The 20236-nt window shown below is 48.3% G+C and overlaps 1 protein-coding gene across 3 annotated transcripts in view; it reads right to left on the bottom strand.

Moving 5' to 3' along the window:
- Nucleotides 1-20236, bottom strand: part of CROCC (ciliary rootlet coiled-coil, rootletin) — a 463946-nt gene that overhangs the window by 196458 nt on the left and 247252 nt on the right. For all 3 annotated transcript variants that reach the window (XM_086921919.1, XM_086921920.1, XM_086921921.1), the window contains 6 exons: nt 8610-8737; nt 8176-8345; nt 2655-2834; nt 1568-1702; nt 1169-1312; nt 22-260 (listed from right to left, as the gene is read on the bottom strand). In XM_086921919.1, the coding sequence (XP_086778045.1) occupies nt 22-260; nt 1169-1312; nt 1568-1702; nt 2655-2834; nt 8176-8345; nt 8610-8737 (996 nt within the window). The remainder of the gene's footprint in view (nt 1-21; nt 261-1168; nt 1313-1567; nt 1703-2654; nt 2835-8175; nt 8346-8609; nt 8738-20236) is intronic.

Here is a 20236-nt window from a genome sequence, read left to right as displayed (position 1 = left end):
ACTTTCTCTGCTTTTCCTGACCTGATGCGTTCGCCCTCTGCTCGTTTGACTCCAGCCCTCAGTTCCTCGTTGGACTTCTGCAATGCTTCTTTCTCCTTAGCCTCATCATTAAGGGCACGGCGTAGATCCAGAGACTCCTTTCGCTGGATCTCCTGCTCCTCTTGACCTTCACGGACCCGGCGATGTGCCTCAATCAGCTCTTTGCGAATTGAGTCACGGGCATCTTCCACCACACGCAGCTGAGTCTTTAGTTCCTCTACCTGAAATACATACAGCAGGTATATTCCAAATATCTTTAAAGGAGAGATTGCAATCAGTAGATAGTATACGTAATTTTCACTCCGATCTTGTGTTTCCAAGACTGCCTGCAGAGATTTTCCATATAGGATCATTAACAAGTGCTCAGGAAAATGCACAGCATTATATCCCACTGTCAAATGTATATCCTACTGCCAAACATCCATGGTCAGTGAACCAGCTAATAATCTACTAAAGGGTTACTATAACAAGACTCAATGTGCGGCTGTGCATAAGACAATCCATCTAGTACAGCTAATTGGTCCCTGGAAGCTGAGCTCGTCATGAGCATGCAAGGGGTTAAAACTGTTTATTTTTGCTCAGTGAACCACTTTCTGGCTGAGTGTTCCCCATAGTTCTAGGATACCCTCATGATATGTGCAGATTGAGACTTATGTTGCAGGCCTTTATCAACCCGCTTTAATTATAACATATCTAGTGAGTTTAATTACTTACTTAGCTTAAGCACCTATGATTGTGTGGTCTGCAATGATGTCTCTTTTGAGATAAGTAAAACATAAGGCTCTTTTGTTGACTTTGTATATAATTTCAGAGTTTGGTTTAGGGATGCTTTTTAAGTAATAATTTGCTGCTTTGATAAATGATAGACCTGTACCTGCCAATTACTCATGGCATACAATTGTAGATGTTTTGACTTTATTTTATTTTTCAAATTGTGTGCCAAAGGAAGCTCCATGGCCAAACCACACCAAGAATGTAATCTTATTTTGATTTTATTTTGCATTGCCGTGTACTTTGATCACTTTGGGTTAAAGGTTTCCCATTCCTGGTGCATGTGTTGCTTTCCTCGTTCTGACAGGGTACACAGTGTCAGTGTCCTTGGCTTCTGGTCTGCATTCACACTACTCACCTCACGTAGTGCAGACTCCCGCTGCTTAAGTAGCTCCCGGCTTTGTTCCTGTAGTCCTTTGGCCTCTCGCTCATGAGTCCTGATGGCTTCCTCAAATTGGGCGCGGAAGTCCTTCAGCTCAGATGTTAGTGCATTAATGGTACCCTGTTAAGGTTTAAGCAACATTTCATCTTTAGTTAATATACTAAGCCAACATCATCTCACCATTACCTTCCTGTTCGTCCCTTCTTATGTCTTGAAACAGATGAAATGTGCATGTTTCGATGAAAATTCTCCTTTGATAAAGATTTACTACATTAACAATGAAAAAATGCTGCATGCAAGGAGCTGTAGAAAAACATTGTATGCATGCAGCCCTCTTTATGCTTCCATACATATCTTGCATTGCACCCTACACACCCGGTCCTGCTCCTGCCGACTTGATGACTCTCTTTTATATCGCTCGGCTTCCATCGCCAGATTGGTCAGACTTTGTTGAGTGTTGTTAAGTTTCTCCATCAAAATGTTCTTCTCTGACTCTTTCAAGGAAAGGGCCTGTATGTAGGAGAGGAAATAAAGAAGTGACACAAAGACAGTGCCAAAGAGTCATCGTAGTCTATTAAAGACCTTCACCTAGAAGAAATGTTGCCTAGTCCCAGTGCTAAGATCCTGAAATGTTCTATGTCCATTAGATTTCAGAGTGCCTTCAATAACTAGACTATATTTAGTTAGCAAACCAAAAAATCTTCTCATCCAATTACTGACAGGGCATCCTTGCTTTTTGAGCATATTCTATGCAATCTCAAACTCCCCCACTCACAGACTCCACCAAACATACCACCATTAGAGACTCTCTCTAGTCTGCTAGTCTGTTCCAGCTACATAAACTCACATAATCCCTGGTTCATACAACAAAAATACTCTTGTTGAAGATCTATCTGCATTCACAGGCTTTCTCAGGGCTCCCACCTCTAACTATCGTCTTGCCCAATACACCATGGTCTCCCTCTCCTCACAGAATACTCAGGGCTCACAGGCCACACACAATAATACATCTCTCTTCACTCAGACTGTCCCAGGCACAAGCACATCAAATTATAGACTAGCCTCTATGCAATCGCAGACTATCCAATGCTCCCTCCATCACACATAAGTAAGGCCACAAAGTACACATATCATACTAACACTAAGCTCGGACTACCCCACATCCTAACTGCACACACTCCACAAGTCACTGTCTTTCTACTCTCATACAAAGGCTTATCTCCACAGATCGTAAAGGCTTCCCTCATCTCACACAGTGGTGCGCGTTTCCATACTACACACACCAGCAAATTACACTTCACCATCATAACCTCTATCACACACACCCTAGCTGCCCACTCCTTGTCTTATATCTGGCAGCACCATAACAGCAAAGTAAAGTAATGCTATCCGTCCATTGCGATTTCCCAGCTGCCTTTCCTAATTCCCTTTCCCTATATCCCAACAAGTTCTTTAACCCCACCTGCTGTTTCTCATTCTCTGCCATCAGGAGACTCTCGTCCCGTTCCTGTTGGAGAGCCGATATCTCCTCGCTCAGTTCCTCCTTCTCTGATTCACAGCGGGCTGCCAGCTCCTCTCGCTCTTGTGTCAGACGGTGCAGTAGCTCCTCGCGCTCTGCCTCCAGCTCCAGTCGCAGAGTCTCCTGTAAGGATCAGAACAGAACATCAAGCATGGAATCTTCTCAGAGACTACAGTAATTCCAAGCGTTTGTGATGTCATTTATGACTGGATGCCACTTTACATATGATATCATTTATGGGAAATCATATATTCCCATAAAATAGAAAATACACCACCAATTACAACTTAAAGTGTCTTTTAATGCTCCACTAATAGATACAAAACCACTTTAACCGATTGTGGGTGAATTGGAGGCATGTCAGATAAGCATCTCCTAACTGTTTGTCAAAGAGGAGGCTATATGAAATCACCAGAAGGGTGTTAAACCGTGAAAGGAAGCCAGCTGTATAAATCTACTAAGAGGACATCTTATGATTAGCTCGAAAATATATTTTGTGTGGGCAAAAAGCTAACCCTTCACCCAATTCCTTTAACATTCACTTCCCACCTTCAAAGCTACAAAGATAACATGTGGGGCAATCTGGATGAATGCTTGTGCATGTAAAGGAAGACAAAGAATTACCAATAGTCAAAATAAGAAGTGATAAGCGAACCTGGTAAGCGCTCAGTCACAGATTGTAAATCTTGCTAGAATCAGGCTCCTCTCAAATCTTGGTGACTGACTAATGCAAAAGTTTGTAATTTTATTTTATTTTTAAATGAACCCCACCTTATATGAAAGTCAAAAAAGAAAATATAGTGTGCTGCAGTTTAATGCTGCCTTTGGTGATGAAACCATGTTGCACTACCTTATTCATAACTCTATTAAGGTTTTGCCTGAAATCTTGGACTGATGAGCTTGAAAATATCATGTAAACATCATGTACATGTAATTTCTATTTTAAACTGCTAAACCTTGTTTAAAACTTTACTTCCTTCAATAGAAAATTCTTGTTGATTTCTCCTTTTCAATACTTTTATAACACCAATATGTAATTAATATTAAATTAAGAATATAGTATTTTTTGTAACTCATCTTTTTGTTTATAATTTTATGGAAGTCATATCACAATTTATCCATCAGGATTGACCTCATTACCTCCTCATAAGTCCTCCTCGCCACATGAGTAACAAAGTGAACTTCGGCTCCACACCAGAACCCTCCAGAGCAAGGTTAGCATCCCATGCCTCCCATCCCACCCCAACATGGCCGACCCTCGCCACCGTTGACCCACCATAAGAGGAGCGTCGGCCCATCCCACTACCTGTCTTTTTCATTCTGCGCTGGACTCTCGAAGTGCGCTTGCAGGTAAGTCAAGGTCCTGCTCTAGCAGGAACCACGACCCTTGGGTGGAGGCCTTGCTCAAGCGGGCCCATTCAATGGGGTCTGCCCCCTCACCCTCTCTCTGTGGGGGTGGGCTAGGCTCTGCACTAGCGACACTTGGGGTGCGAGGTCGAGCCGCCCGTAGTAGTACAGTTTTGAAAATCGCCTGGGATCATCAGGTCACAGGTCTGAAGCCAGGACGAGGAGTTTTTCTCCCTTTGTGTCTCGGCTCCAGCTCGCACTCGGGTCGGGTCAGTCTGAGAGGCCTGCAACAATCTAGTGCAGATCTGTTGCAGGCCTAGGCATTCTGACTCACATGAAGAGGCGCGAGCGGTAGGGCATTGAAGGGATAGCGGCCACGGCGCTCCTTGTTCCGCTTGCTTACCTGGGGCCTGGTAGCTGTAGTGCCTGTCTCGATCCGTGCAATATGCTGTTGAGCACTACACTTCCCTCCCTGCGCTGGCTCAGTCCGCGTATGTAGCGGGAGGGGGGCAGAGTCGTGCACGGCCGGCTTCCCGCTTCTGAGGGTTATAACAGTGAACTTTTTGCATGTTCACCTCACATTTACGACAGATACTGTTGTTTAAGGTGGAAGGCACCAATCCTCTACTGTCTAGTGGTTGCTTTTTGCTCTGCTTCACTTCTCTCCCTGTATTTAGTGTCTCTGGTTGCCTAGCATGGAACAGGGTACAGATCCTCCTGTGGTGGCGGGCCCAGCTCCCAGTCTCCAGCTGAGTTTAAAGTAGAACATGCCACTCTCTCATCACAATAGTTCACATAACTCAGTCAACCATGTTACAGCATGCTACAGAGAATTCAACTGCAGGATGCACCATTCACCACTGATGCCTGCCTGTGAAAATGCCTTGAATCTAAGTAGGCCATTCATCAGGAGTAAATGTATGTTCCTGACACTTATGAAACCACTATTCTAATATGGGAAGCATCCTCTCGATTTTTACCTCACCTAGGGCCTCTCATGTTTGAAATTCTCTAAGGAGTATGGTCACAGCCCTAGACTTTGAGCCTTTACTGAAGCATGAACCTTAAACCTCTCTCGCCTCACAAGTTAGGTAGGTCCTCTTACATTCTGTAATTCTCCTATTCATACCAGCCACAACAATTGTGAAAGGTTGTAAGGCGATAAAGCCAGTTGCTAAGAACCTCAGTGCATGAATGTGCTTCAATTTAAAGCTTCTTCACGTTTCTTCCTGTTAAAATGACAGATCCTATGATACACCTATGAAGGCCAGGAGAAAATGGTCTTGGCCACCATTAGGAAACCTGCTGATCCAGATCCTGCTTCAATTGCATTCAATACCCGGTACAATGGGCTTCTCAAACCATAACTCCTGATAAGGAGCATAAGCTGAATTCTGGGCTTATTCAACCACCACACACCTCTGGAAACTGAGAATGAATAGTATCCTATTGCCACATCTTGTGTTTCAAATTCCATGTACAGATTGAAAGAGATTAGAGAAAGAAGTTTAGAATGAGAGACACCACAGCAGGAATCCTTGACTACTGAGGAAAAAGGAGGTAGCATGACCCCTTTTCTCTAAGAATGAATTAATCCAAGCTAGCACTATTTCTGAAATACTTACTTCAATCAATGACCTGATGAGGAGCTAACAGTCAATGGGGTCAAAAACCACCAACATATCTGGCAAAATCAGTACTCTGACACCACTTCCATCTGTCAAAGGATATTGTACCACTAACTCAGGAGTGTGATGTGGCAGTGGTTCAATGGTGTCAAGTAGTTTGCTCTCCTTTGCAAAATTCATACCTTTTTTCCAGGATTTTCCCTTGGTTGATAAAAAGGAAATTGGATGGAAGTTGCTCAGTTGGTCAGTGCTGAAAGTTTTTTTTTGCAGGGATTCACAAGTGCAGGGTTCCAGGGGCTACAAAAAATTCAGTGACTTAGTGAGTCATTGAAGAGTGTGAGTAGTTGGATCTTAAAGACTGAATAGGGCAATTTCAGGAATATTTCAGTATAAGTGTCTGTAGACAAGCCATAAGGATGTCAGCTGCCTACAACAGCAGTCAAATGTGTTCTGGTGTCGGCTGGAAAATGTCCGGATGGAGATCTAAATGGCAACAGGTCAGGTTAGAAGAAACAATTGCAGTCACTGATATGGTCGCATAAGTAATGCAGTGTCTATTTATTTACTTTCTCTATTTAAAAAAACAGGGCAGATTGCAGAGTTGCTGAGATGGGAGAAGAGTTGACCGCAAGGTTAGCAGTGACTACAAGTTGGCTAAATGTGAAACAGATCTTTGAAAAGGTTTGCAGCCTGATACATATTGAGAAATAGCATTTTTTGTGTTCCTTGTATTTATAGGTGAATAGTAGGGTAGAGAAATTTTAGGATTACCACCTCTTGTTCTTGTAATATTGTTAGACAGTTGTTCCCTAATGTCTTCATTCCCAATTTTCACTTCATTTGGTGGCCTATAGAAATTGCCCTAACTTTGATTTTCTATTGCCTTTTAATTAATCCGTGTTCAATCGTTGGATCAGACAGTTAGACATTCTCTTCAATGTTTAACCCGATGATAAAATGATCTCAAACTGATATTGCCAGTACTAGACAGTTAAATAGGATTCAATGCTTGGAAACATTTATGTAACCAAGGTTACCCTTTGTTAATTATGCTAGCTGTGTGCATGTTTTGGACAATTCCAGGAAGTGTTGTGGCCTCTGACATTTGGCCTAGGGTATAAATGCCAACAAAGATAGACTGAATATGTAGGCAAAGTGCTGAACCTATGTCTGCCTCCTCGCAGAACTAAATGTAACGAAACAGTTTAAAAAAGAAAGAAAAACAGGCATAATGGCACCAATGACACAAATCAATGGTCAAAAAGTACTGACACTACAGAGGAACATATTTCACAGGAAGTGCACATATGTAAAGGGGGATATGGTCTTGAGTGCTTTTAGAGAGTCTGTCCTATGAAGTAATAAGTCCTGTAATCTCACAAAGAGTAACACATTCTCAGACACACCACAGAAACCCCAGGCTAAAATAAGCTTGCCACTGGAATCACTGAAATAAAGCACCAAGCCTGATTAAGTGAGTGGGAGTTGCATACTAAGGAGCAAGCATAGTAGTTAATCACTGCCTGTCAGCAGGTGTATATCTATGGGTGGATCTATGGGTGGTTTCAACATCACTTTGTCGTCAAGATTATGAATCATGATGAAACCAATACCTCCTATTCATAGGAAAGCGAATCTTGGGGAACATTAAGTTTCCGCTGAGACTGCAGAGAGGGGCACATCTAATGACTATGGGCCCGATGTAGGTAAATCTCATTTACTGACTCTAGAATACCGAATTTTACCGATTCGGTATTCTAGATTCGGTAAATTAGATGTAGGAAATAATTAGGTAATTTTTACCGAATCGGTATGATTCGGTAATTACCGAATCGGTATTTACCGATTCAGTAATTGCCATGGATTCCTATGGGCCTTGAGGCCCAATGAACACATCGGGAGAATGGTGTCGGCTTTGCGGCCAAGCCTGCAGCTCAACATGACTTTCAAACCCACAAAATTATATTTCTTCTCTTTGATTGGGAAAGGTTTAGTAACTACTTCCTTCCTGTGAAAAGAGGGCCAAGATAGTAAGGAGATGGAAACCATATGTGAGAGTCCAACTTCTTAAATTGGAAGAAATTACTTCTTTGACTTGGCACCAGTTGATAATATCTGTGAAGATTAGTGGAAGGTAATTTGCTTAGACTTCAGAAGCTAAGCAAGAGCCATGCTGGGCTTCGGGGAAGAAAGGTTTATGTGGTTGTGTGGTCATGAGATACTGAAGAGTCGTTACTATGGAGGTAGCCTCACTTTTCTGGACAATTATAGAACGAGACCTGATGCTTCATTGTAAAGGTGAACCAACGATTGGAGGCAAAGCCGACATGAGCGAGACCCTGAATTAATAGCGAGGAGGAAGCTGCAGCCCACTTTCTGGAGATCTGCTGAGTTTCGCTCTTGAATTCCTTGTGGCACCCAAACGCAGACAGCTGGAATGATTGGGATGGCCAAGACATTGACTGCTGCGGAGTAGAGGAAGCAATTACCTTTTCTTGCTGAATCCTGTCCACATCCTCCTCGTGAGCCACCTGCTCATTCCGAAGGGAAGCCTGAGCCTCTTGCTCTATGTTCATCAGCTTCTGGCTTAAGAGTTCCTTGTCTCGCTCAGCTTTGGTCTGTTCAAACTCCATCTCTTTCCGCACACTGAGGATTTCAGCTGGAAGAAAAGCAGAAGAGGGAAGTGAGCAAGCATATCATGGATGGAGACATGGCAACCACTCACAAAAGTTAACAATAGGAGATAGAGTAAATTCAAAGAAGTGATTGAGTAGGAGGGGAAAAATAAAAAAATATGAAATTAGAGAGATGGACATATGGGGAATGCAAAAAAGGTGAGAAGCAAATGAGATAGTAATGAAGGCTGTACTTTACAGATGTGAAGTAACAGAGGCTTTACTTTGTTTTCCTTTTGGCACAATACCTTGCAGGGCCTCCTTTGCCAGCAACAAGCTCTGACTCTCTGCCTCCACTTGCTGTTTCTTGATCTCCAATTGCTGGAGCTGTTGCTGGTTCTCGAAAAGCGCTGTCTCAAGGGCCTCTTTGTCAGATCTGAAAAACAGGTTAAAAAAAAGCATGTTACTCTTTTCTCAAGCAGAATGTTATGTGTTCCCTTGAACTTGGCCTCTTTTTTCCTTGCCACACGGTGGAGATTGGGTAGTTTCAGCATTCGTTTCTGCTTCAACCAGAATGCTCAAGGTTCTGCAGCAGTGATCAGGAGACAGTGAGTAGAGACAAAGAACAGGAATGCACTGTCGCTTCCCTGAGATGTGGAATTACCACTTTCTCTATATGCTGTTTAGAGTCCAGAGTCCCTCAGATGCAGGGAAGAGCAAGTGGGGTTCGATCCTCACTTAACAAAAGAGTAGCAATAACTGATTGAAGGCTTTTGTTGACACCACCACCAAACCATACAGATCCAACGCAGCTACCAGGTAGCCACACTGAATTTGCAGGCACAGCATGTCTCCCAGACCTTGTATGCCTCACAACTAGTGGACAACCTTCTGCTCAACCTGCATAGCTGATCTGTGTGGATCTTCCACAAAACAGCCTTTTACATTAGATATCTTCTGTGAGTGGCGGACAAAGAAAGGAGTAACAGAGTCAGAAAAAGACAGCGATAGATTAATAGAGAAAGACTCTGCTGTCTGGCGGTTTTGTGCTTTCTTGTGATTGTCTAGAAAAGTGTTTCTGTACCTGTGTTTGAAAGGTGTGTTTTTCTCCCTGTTGTCCAATCCTCTACCTACCTTTCTTGCTCATTTTGTGCCATGTTGCTCTCAGGCTTAACAAGTGTCTAAGTGTAGGCTACATCTCCCCAATCACCTTTTCCTGCAGATACCCAGAGCTCCTGTCTCATTTTGGGTCAGTTTAGAAAGTCAGTCACCATAAGCGGCCGAACTCCATGCAGGTGATGCCTATGACCATCTGTCTGGGGGGAGTGCACATCTGGACAGAGCTTTCAAACATACCCTCTTTTGGACCCATCCTGTTGCCTCACCCATCTTTCTTTTCTCTTTCTCTCTCTCTCTCTCCCCCCTCTTTCTCACTCACTCAGTATGCTGACTCTTTGCTCTCTACTTTGTCATTCTACCCACTTGCACTTTCTGTCCACTTGAAACTCCAGTAACCATCAAGCCACCTTACAAACTCCACCTATACTGTGCCCTACTCGGTTTACCTAAAAACCTCTCCAGCTGCATTATACTCGCACACTGCCTCGCTCCAGCCTGTTTTTTGCCTCTATATCCTCATATGATCTTAAAAGTGCACCCTTCACTCATTATCTTCATCAGCACCTTATAAACCCTCACTTCAAGCTGGCTCACTTTCCACCCTTAGCTCACTCCTGCCCACTCCCCCATCTAGTCTTCCACCCGCACCCTCGTGAGCTCTCATCCTTCACTTCATTCAGTCTATCGCCTCTCTGTGAAACCTCATCCTCTTCTTCTGAGCCATCACAGGCACCTTGCATACTACCACCTTTCTCTGTTCACTTCTTCCTCCCTGCTCTCTGCCCTGGATCACACTTTTTACATCGCTCCTGCCTCGCCCTCCCTCTCTCCGCCTTTCCCTGTGATTTATTACAGTGAAAACCCAGAGAGCTGAACTGTTTGCAAACACTGCTCCATGGTAACAACCACTGAAGCTTTTCTTGCTACCGCAGCAACACTACTTCACCACGCCTACAACCTGCACAACTCACAAGCCCATTCTTCACAATAAGAGAAAAATGCTCCACAACCACACACCCATGAAGCACACAGCCCATTGCTTCAGTCCCACACTGTACACGCACACTCAATGCACAGCCACTTCCACTGCACAACTACACATACATTGCACAAATACACATCTAAACTACGCTACCACACAACCACATTTAAGCACCACACTTGTTCTACACACGCAAAAAGCAAAACCACACCACAGACACGCTGTGCACATACACAGTGCAAACCATGTACACATCCTACAGTGTCACAGACTGCACTACACACATTGCACACGCACTCCCTTACCAAACACACAATGGCCAGATATAAGCAAACTCAACAACCAAATAGGCACAGCAGTGACATTTATCTGCCAAACACACACTGCAGAAGCTTACAAAATGCATCACTACACAAAATGGCTTGCACTAAATATTTTGCATACAGTAATTCCAAATTGACTATAAACAGAGCTCGCTTTTATGGCAATTTTTATCTGTGCTTATCCATTTTCATAATTTGCTTAGCCAATTTGTTTTTTTCAATATTTTTTTGTGTTCTGTGAAAAAACGAAATTACAATTGGATTGGAGTATTTACACATGTATTTAAACTGTAATGATGCACCCACTTGCGAATGTTTGTCAGGTTTTAGCAGTATTTGCAGTCTCATATATGTCAACAATTCAACCAAATGAAAACATTAGCAATATGGTATAAATGTGTGTGCACATTTGGAGTTTTTAAAGAACATTATTTGACTTTTGTGACTTTCCATGCTACCAATCTGTACAGATATTGGATATTGGTGCAGCAGTCATGACTGATAACACAATCACTCAAAAAAAACACAAATTATGTTTTTTTTCTTTAAAGGAAATAAAGGTATAAAAACACTTTGTTTTAAGTTTGTATTCTTTGGCAAAAATCTGTAAAAACAACGAAGCGTGGTGCCGTTCATAAACAACCAGATCAGTTGATCCTTTAATATTACAAGACTTTCATTCGTAAACACTAGGGGCCAGATTCACAGAGCTAACTTAAGACAAAATCCTAAACTTACTACCATTTTGGTATTCACAGAAGGCACTTACTCATTTCGGTATTCACAGAAGTTAGGAGTCCTAACTTTAGGACTCCTAAATGCCTTCTGTGAATACCAAAAGTCTTAAAGTTAGGATTTTTCTCAGTTTAGGAGTAGTAAAGCATGTTACATTTGTTTCACGGCTCACAAAACAGCTTACCATCAAAAAAGTTAATTGTCTTTCAAATCACACATATAACAGGATCCCCTCTTGACCAGGCAGCACTATTCTTCATGGGGGACCACCTAGAATCAGAGAGGCCAATCAGGAAAATCCCCAGTAGGTCATGCCTGAGGGGCTGGGTAGAGTCAGTTCCGTGTTGGGTCGAGTCAGTTCCACATTAGGCAAACTCGGTGCTTAATTTGTAATACTGGTTGCAGGTCTCAATTTTGGGGACTTGGGCCTATTTTACATTGTCAGACTTTGTCCCCAAACAAAACCCGAAAATGGCATAAGGAGGGCAAATGAAGAAGAGAAAAAGGAAAAACCGCGACAAAGGGAAAAAGCGGGGATGAAAAAAAACCTGCAAGATTAAGGTAAAGACTCAGGAACTGTAGGACAGTGGAAAAAGGAGGCAGGAGAAAGAATCACGATTTAGCAGCCTTGTAACTCTGAAACCCAGGAAGTCACAGCACCGGTGGTGAGTTTCTAAGAGCATCATTGGGCTGCTGCATATTATTTTTTAATAAACTAAGTCTGGCCAAAGCATGCTTGATATGGGATCGACTCTGCCCCAATCTTACTGGCCCTTCACAGTCATCCGTCTTTAGGGAACTCTCCCAATATTCTGGCAGGCCAGCCTTTCCCTGTACAGCTCTGGAAACCTGCCCTTATCTAGTCATTTATGATATTTCTTAAGGAACGGCTATTTATAGGACTCATCTGAATATATATATATATATATATATATATATATATATATATATATATATATATATATATATATATATATATATATATATATATATATATATATATATATATATTATTTAAAGGGCCATACTCTTTAGATTGTTAAAAGTGCGACTAAGCTTAACAGAGAACTTTTTTGGAAAGGCTCACTGCTGAATAAAAGCAATGACACATGCAACGATAATTCCAAGTCTTCGAAAGCCAATCACATGTTCATAGTAGTTTCATTGTGGATGGCAAACAAACATACAAAATGTACACACCCTTTACAGCAAATAGGCAACCTGATGCACAGTCGCAAAGCATGCAATGACTTGCACAACAAGTGAAACATGCGCGGCCAGGAAGCTCGATACCATGCGAGGAAACAGTTATCATCCAAAGCTAAATTACCACACACAGATAGAAAGAAACAACCAGAATATAAATGATAACCCAGGTGTAAACCGCATCACACTGAAGCACAACATCACTTAAAAATCGCACTAGAACTCTTATGAAGATTATCACAAGGAAAACATAAAACGTTAAAGAGGAAACCACATTCATTTAGAAGGCAAGACACACACCCATAGAATCACACCAGAACACTAAAAGTGCACTTAAGTATCTAAACCTACAAACTTATAAAGCACACACGGGCTCACACTATGGCTATAAACGAATTACCGATTTTGATGTAAAAGTTAGAGAAATGACCAAACGTCTGTGCGGCTGCATCTTCCTCCTGGACCTCATCTGTGCCGAGCGCTGCAGCCAAGGGGGGTTAATTAATGATGAAACTCCTCAAGCAGTCATACAAGAGTCAGACGAGTGACCCCGTCGAGGGCAGTGACCGTTCCAAACCCCCTCCCCACTGCACACGGGGCCAGCCACCCCTTCCCTTGTGCTCCACTCAAACAACCCTTTACCATTCCCTGAGCTCACCCACTGCCTCTCCTGTACCCACCGAGTCCAACAGTCCCCACTCTACCCGAGCCTAGACAATGCCTCTCCTGTACCCACCTGAGTCCAACAGTCCCCACTCTACCCGAGCCCAGACACCGCCTCTCTGTAACCACCCGAGTCCAACAGTCCCCACTCTACCCGAGCCCAGACAATGCCTCTCCGGTACCCACCCAAGTCCAACAGTCCCCACTCTACCCGAGCCCAGACAATGCCTCTCCTGTACCCACCTGAGTCCAACAGTCCCCACTCTACCCGAGCCCAGACAATGCCTCTCCTGTAGCCACCCAAGTCCAACAGTCCCCATTCTATCCAAGCCCAACAACTGCCTCTCCGGTACCCACCCGAGTCCAACAGTCCCCACTCTACCCAAGCCCGACCACCGCCTCTGCTGTACCCACCCGAGTCCAATAGTCCCCACTCTACCCAAGCCCGGCCACCTCCTCTCCTGTCCCCACCCGAGTCTAACAGTCCCCACTCTACCGGAGCCCAGACACTGCCTCTCCTGTAACCACCCAAGTCCAACAGTCCCCACTCTACCCGAGCCCAGACACCGCCTCTCCTGTACCCACCCAAGTCCAACAGTCCCCACTCTACCCGAGCCCAGACACCGCCTCTACTGTACCCACTGAGTCCAACAGTCCCCACTCTACCCGAGCCCAGACACCGCCTTTACTGTACCCACCGAGTCCAACAGTCCCCACTCTACCCAAGCCCAACAACTGCCTTTCCGGTACCCACCCGAGTCCAACAGTCCCTACTCTACCCAAGCCCGGCCACCGCCTCTCCTGTACCCACCCAAGTCCAACAGTCCCCACTCTACCCAAGCCCGGCCACCGCCTCTGCTGTACCCATCAGAGTCTAACAGTCCCCACTCGACCCAAGCCCGGCCACCGCCTCTCCTGTCCCAACCCGAGTCCAACAGTCCCCACTCTACCTGAGCCCAGACAGTGCCTCTGCTGTACCCACCCAAGTCCAACAGTCCCCACTCTACCCAAACCCAGACACTGCCTCTCCTGTACCCACCCAAGTCCAACAGTCCCCACTCTACCCAAGACGACACCGCCTCTCCTGTACCCACCGAGCCCAACAGTCCCCACTCTACCCGAGCCCAGACACAGCCTCTACTGTACCCACGCGAGTCCAACAGTCCCCACTCTACCCGAGCCCAGCGGCTGACTCTCCTGTAACCACCCAGGTCCAACAGTCCCCACTCTACCCAAGCAGAGCAACCGCCTTTCCGGTACCCACCCGAGTCCAAGAGTCCCCACTCTACCCAAGCCCGGCCACCGCTTCTTCTGTACCCACCCGAGTCCAACAGTCCCCACTCTACCCAACCATGGCCACCGCCTCTCCTGTACCCACCCGAGTCCGACAGTCCCCACTGTACCCAAGCCCGGCCACCGCCTCTCCTGTACCCACCGAGTCCAACAGTCCCCACTCTACCCAAGCCCAGCCACCGCTTCTCCTGTACCCACCCGAGTCCAACAGTTCCCACTCTACCCAAGCCCGGACACCACCTTTACTGTACCCACCCGAGTCCAACAGTACCTACTCTACCCGAGCTCAGACACCGCCTCTCCTGTACCCACCAGAGTCCAACAGTCCCTACTCTACCCAAGCCCAGCGACCGCCTCTGCTGACCCACCTGAGTCCAACAGTCCCCACTCTACCCGAGACGACACCGCCTCTCCTGTACCCACCGAGTCCAACAGTCCCCACTCTACCCAAGCCCGGCCTCCGCCTCTCCTGTACCCAGCTGAGTCCAACAGTCCCCACTATACCCAAAGCCCGGCCATCGCCTCTCCTGTACCCACCGAGTCCAACAGTCCCCACTCTACCCAAGCCCGGCCACCACTTTTACTGTACCCACCAGAGTTCAACAGTCCCTACTCTACCCGAGCCCAGCGACCGCCTCTCCTGTACCCACCCGAGTCCAACAGTCCCACTCTACCCAAGCCCAGCGACCGCCTCTTCTGTACCCACTGAGTCCAACAGTCCCCACTCTACCCGAGCCCGGCCACTGCCTCTACTGTACCCACCCGAGTCCAACAGTCCCCACTCTACCCAAGCATGGCCACCGCCTCTCCTGTACCCACCCGAGTCCGACAGTCCCCACTCTACCCGAGCCCAGACACCGCCTTTACTGTACCCACCGAGTCCAACAGTCCCCACTCTACCCAAGCCCAACAACTGCCTTTCCGGTACCCACCCGAGTCCAACAGTCCCCACTCGACCCAAGCCCGGCCACCGCCTCTCCTGTCCCCACCCGAGTCCAACAGTCCCCACTCTACCTGAGCCCAGACAATGCCTCTGCTGTACCCACCCAAGTCCAACAGTCCCCACTCTACCCAAACCCAGACACTGCCTCTCCTGTACCCACCCAAGTCCAACAGTCCCCACTCTACCCAAGCCGAGCAACCGCCTTTCCGGTACCCACCCGAGTCCAAGAGTACCCACTCTACCCAAGCCCGGCCACCGCTTCTTCTGTACCCACCCGAGTCCAACAGTCCCCACTCTACCCAAGCATGGCCACCGCCTCTCCTGTACCTACCCGAGTCCGACAGTCCCCACTGTACCCAAGCCCGGCCACCGCCTCTCCTGTACCCACCGAGTCCAACAGTCCCCACTCTACCCAAGCCCGGCCACCGCTTCTCCTGTACCCACCCGAGTCCAACAGTTCCCACTCTACCCAAGCCCGGACACCACCTTAACTGTACCCACCCGAGTCCAACAGTACCTACTCTACCCGAGCCCAGCGACCGCCTCTCCTGACCCACCTGAGTCCAACAGTCCCTACTCTACCCGAGACGACACCGCCTCTCCTGTACCCACCGAGTCCAACAGTCCCCACTCTACCCAAGCCCGGCCTCCGCCTCTCCTGTACCCACCTGAGTCCAACAGTCCCCACTATACCCAAAGCCCGGCTACCGCCTCTCCTGTACCCACCCGAGTCCAACAGTCCCCACTCTACCCAAGCCCAGCCACCACTTTTACTGTACCCACCAGAGTCCAACAGTCCCTACTCTACCCGAGCCCAGCGACCGCCTCTCCTGTACCCACCCGAGTCCAAGAGTCCCCACTCTACCCAAGCCCAGCGACCGCCTCTTCTGTACCCACCGAGTCCAACAGTCCCCACTCTACCCGAGCCCGGCCACTGCCTCTACTGTACCCACCCGAGTCCAACAGTCCCCACTCTACCCATGCATGGCCACCGCCTCTCCTGTACCCACCCGAGTCCGACAGTCCCCACTGTACCCAAGCCCGGCCACCGCCTCTCCTGTACCCACCGAGTCCAACAGTCCCCACTCTACCCAAGCCTGGCCACTGCTTCTCCTGTACACATCAGAGTCCAACAGTTCCCACTCTACCCAAGCCCGGACACCACCTTTACTGTACCCACCCGAGTCCAACAGTACCTACTCTACCCGAGCTCAGACACCGCCTCTCCTGTACCCACCCGAGTCCAACAGTCCCTACTCTACCCGAGCCCAGCGACCGCCTCTCCTGACCCACCCAAGTCCAACAGTCCCTACTCTACCCGAGCCCAGCGACCGCCTCTCCTGACCCACCTGAGTCCAACAGTCCCCACTCTACCCAAGCCCAGCCTCAGCCTCTCCTGTACCCACCTGAGTCCAACAGTCCCCACTCTACCCAAGCCCGGCACCGCCTCTCCTGTACCCACCCGAGTCCAACAGTCCCCACTCTACCCAAGCCCGGCCACCACTTTTACCGTACCCACCAGAGTCCAACAGTCCCTACTCTACCCGAGCCCAGCGACGCCTCTCCTGTACCCACCTAAGTCCAACAGTCCCCACTCTACCCAAGCCCAGCGACCGTCTCTCCTGTTCCCACCTGAGTCCAACAGTCACCACTCTACCTGAGCCCAGACGCTGCCTCTCCTGTACCCACACTTATCCAATAGTCCCCACTCTACCTGAGCCCAGACACCGCCTCTACTGTACCCACAAAAGTCCAGTCCCCACTCTACCCGACCCCGCCCACCGCCTCTACTGCACCCACAAAAGTCCAGTCCCCACTTTACCCAATGCCAGCCACTGCCTCTACTGTACCCACCCGAGTCCAACATTCCCCATTCTACCCGTGCCTGGCCACCGGCTCTCCTGTACCCACCCAAGTCCAACAGTCCCCACACTCTACCCGAGCTCAGACACCGCCTCTCCTGAACTCACCCGAGTCCAACAGTCCCCAAACTACCAAAGCCCAGACACCGCCTCTCCTGTACCCACCCGAGTACAACGGTCCCCACTCTACACTAGCTCAGACACCGCCTCTCCTGTACCCACCCGGGTCCGACAGTCCCCACCATACCCGAGCTCAGACAACGCCTCTCCTGTACCCACCCGAGTCCAACAGTCCCCATTCTACCAGTGCCCAGACACCGCCTCGCCGGTACCCACCCGAGTACAATGGTCCACACTCTACACTAGCTCAGACACTGCCTCTCCTGTACCCACCCGGGTCCAACAGTCCCCACTCTACCCAAGCCTAGCAATTGCCTCTCCTGTACCCACCCAAGTCTAACAGTCCCCACTCTACCCAAGCCCGGCCACCGCCTTTACTGTTCCCACCCGGGTTCAACAGTCCCTACTCTACCAGAGCCCAGCAACCGCCTCTCCTGTACCCACAAAAGTCCAATTCCCACTTTAGCCAAGCTAAGACACCGCCTCTCCTGTACCCACCCAAGTCCAACAGTCCCCACTCTACCCGAGCTCAGACACCGCCTCTCCTGTACCCACCCGAGTCCAACAGTCCCCATTCTACCCGTGCCCGGCCACCGGCTCTCCTGTACCCACCCAAGTCCAACAGTCCAAACTCTACCCGAGCTCAGACACCGCCTCTCCTGTACCCACCCGAGTCTAACAGTCCCCATTCTGCCCAAGCCTGTCCACCCCCTATCCTGTACCCACTGAAGTCCAACAGTCCCCATTCTACCCGTGGCGGGCCACCGCCTCCCCTGTTCCCACTGAGTCCAACAGCCCCCATTCTTCCAGAGCCCAGAAACCGCCTCTCCCGTACCCACCGAAGTCCAGTCTCCACTATACCCAACCTTAGCCACCACTTTTACTGAACCCTCCTGAGTCCAACAGTCTCCACTCTACCAGAGCCCAGCCACCGCCTCAACTGTACCCACCGAGTCCACCAGTCCCCACTCTACCAGAGCCAGCCACCGACTTTCCTGTACCCACCCGAGTCCACAAATCCCCACTCTACCAGAGTCCAGCCTGCGCTTCTCCTGCACCAACTTGAGTCCAACAGTCCAAACTCTACCCAAGCCCAGCTACCACCTCTACTGTACCCACCTGAGTCCAACAGTCCTTGCTCTACTAGTGCCCTGCCACCGCCTCCCCTGTACCCACCCGAGATCAACAGACCCAACTCTACCCGAACCCAGCTACCGCCTCAACTGCACCCAACAGGGTCAAACAGTCCCCTCTCTACACAACCCCAGCCACCCCTCACTTGTACACACCTGAATTCAACAGTCCCCACTCTAAAGGATGTCCAGCCACCACCTCTTCAGTACCCACCTAAGTCCAACAGTCCCTACTCTACCCAAGACACCGCTTCTCCCGTGCTCACTCTACCAGAGCCCAGCCAGTACATCTCCTGTACCCACCCAAGTACAGTCCCCACTCTACCAGAGCCCAGCCACCCCTCACTTGTATCCACCCGAATCCACGTGCCCCTTCTCGGTACCAGAGCTCAGCCGTCCCCTCTCATATTCAAGCACAACCATTAACTCTGGGATACCCACCAAGCCCAGCCCAACCGTCTGCTCTATCCACTCTTCTCTGATGAATCAGTGCCCATCCGCCACCCTGTGTCCCTGCTTGAGTCCAATTATCCCGCTCTCTGTACCACTGTTCAGCCATTCAATCTCCTGAACCCATTTGACTCCAACTATCTGCTTCTCTGTACCAGAACCCAGCCGACCATCTCCTTTCTCCAAGTCCAACCACCCCACTCTCTGCACCCAGCCATCTGTGCCACAGCTCTCGAAGCCAGCGACACCCGGTTCTGTACTTGAGCTCAGCTATCGCCTGTCTGTACATAAACAAAAACTATGTTCTCGCTATACCTGACCCCATCAATCATCTACTGTATGACACGGCCAAACCACTGCCCACTTGTATCTGAGGGAATAGATCTCTTATTGTGTACCTGAGCCAGCTAGCCATCTGTACATGAGCCATGCTGACTCCTACTATGTATTTGAGCTCACCAACATCCTCTCTCCGCTAGAGGCCAGCTGTATTCTCCAGGCCTGGTTATCTACTGCTCTACCTCAGCCCAGCTATCTCTTCCTCTATGACTGGACTCAGCTAGCTCCTCCACTGTAACCTGCCTGGCTATCTGCTGCCCTGCACCAGAGTTCTCCCTTCTGGCCATTAGAATAATCACATTGCTTGAACATTAACTCTGCTCTCTACTCTATATTTAAGCCCAGCTACTCCTTTGTACTCAAGCTCATCGACTTCTTCCTCTGTACACCAAATCAGTATCTCACCTTCGCTACCCGAGCTCACCCACCTTCTCCTCCACCAGCCCTTCTATATGCTTGAACACAGCCACTTCCTCCTCTGTACCTGAATCCAACCCGCTCCTTTAACCACACTCCATTGTCACCTATACTCATCCAGCAAGCTGCTGCACTGGAGGCGTGCTATCCCTCATCCAAGCTCAGCTGCCTCCAAGAAGAGTCCTTGTTCCTCCTTATAAAAGAGATCATCTGCCTTCTCTACCAGAATGAAGCCATCTCCATGTGCTTGAGTCCTGTATGTCCCCCGACAGCTGAGCTGAACCATCTTCTGCTTTGCACCCCTGCTGGCCATTCTCTTCCTAAACTCACTTCTCCTCTAAACCCAACTA

This window comes from Lissotriton vulgaris, chromosome 5 (assembly GCF_964263255.1).
Source record: "Lissotriton vulgaris chromosome 5, aLisVul1.2, whole genome shotgun sequence".
In the NCBI taxonomy this organism is placed as follows: domain Eukaryota; kingdom Metazoa; phylum Chordata; class Amphibia; order Caudata; family Salamandridae; genus Lissotriton; species Lissotriton vulgaris.
This window is presented reverse-complemented; position numbering and strand designations above follow the sequence as displayed.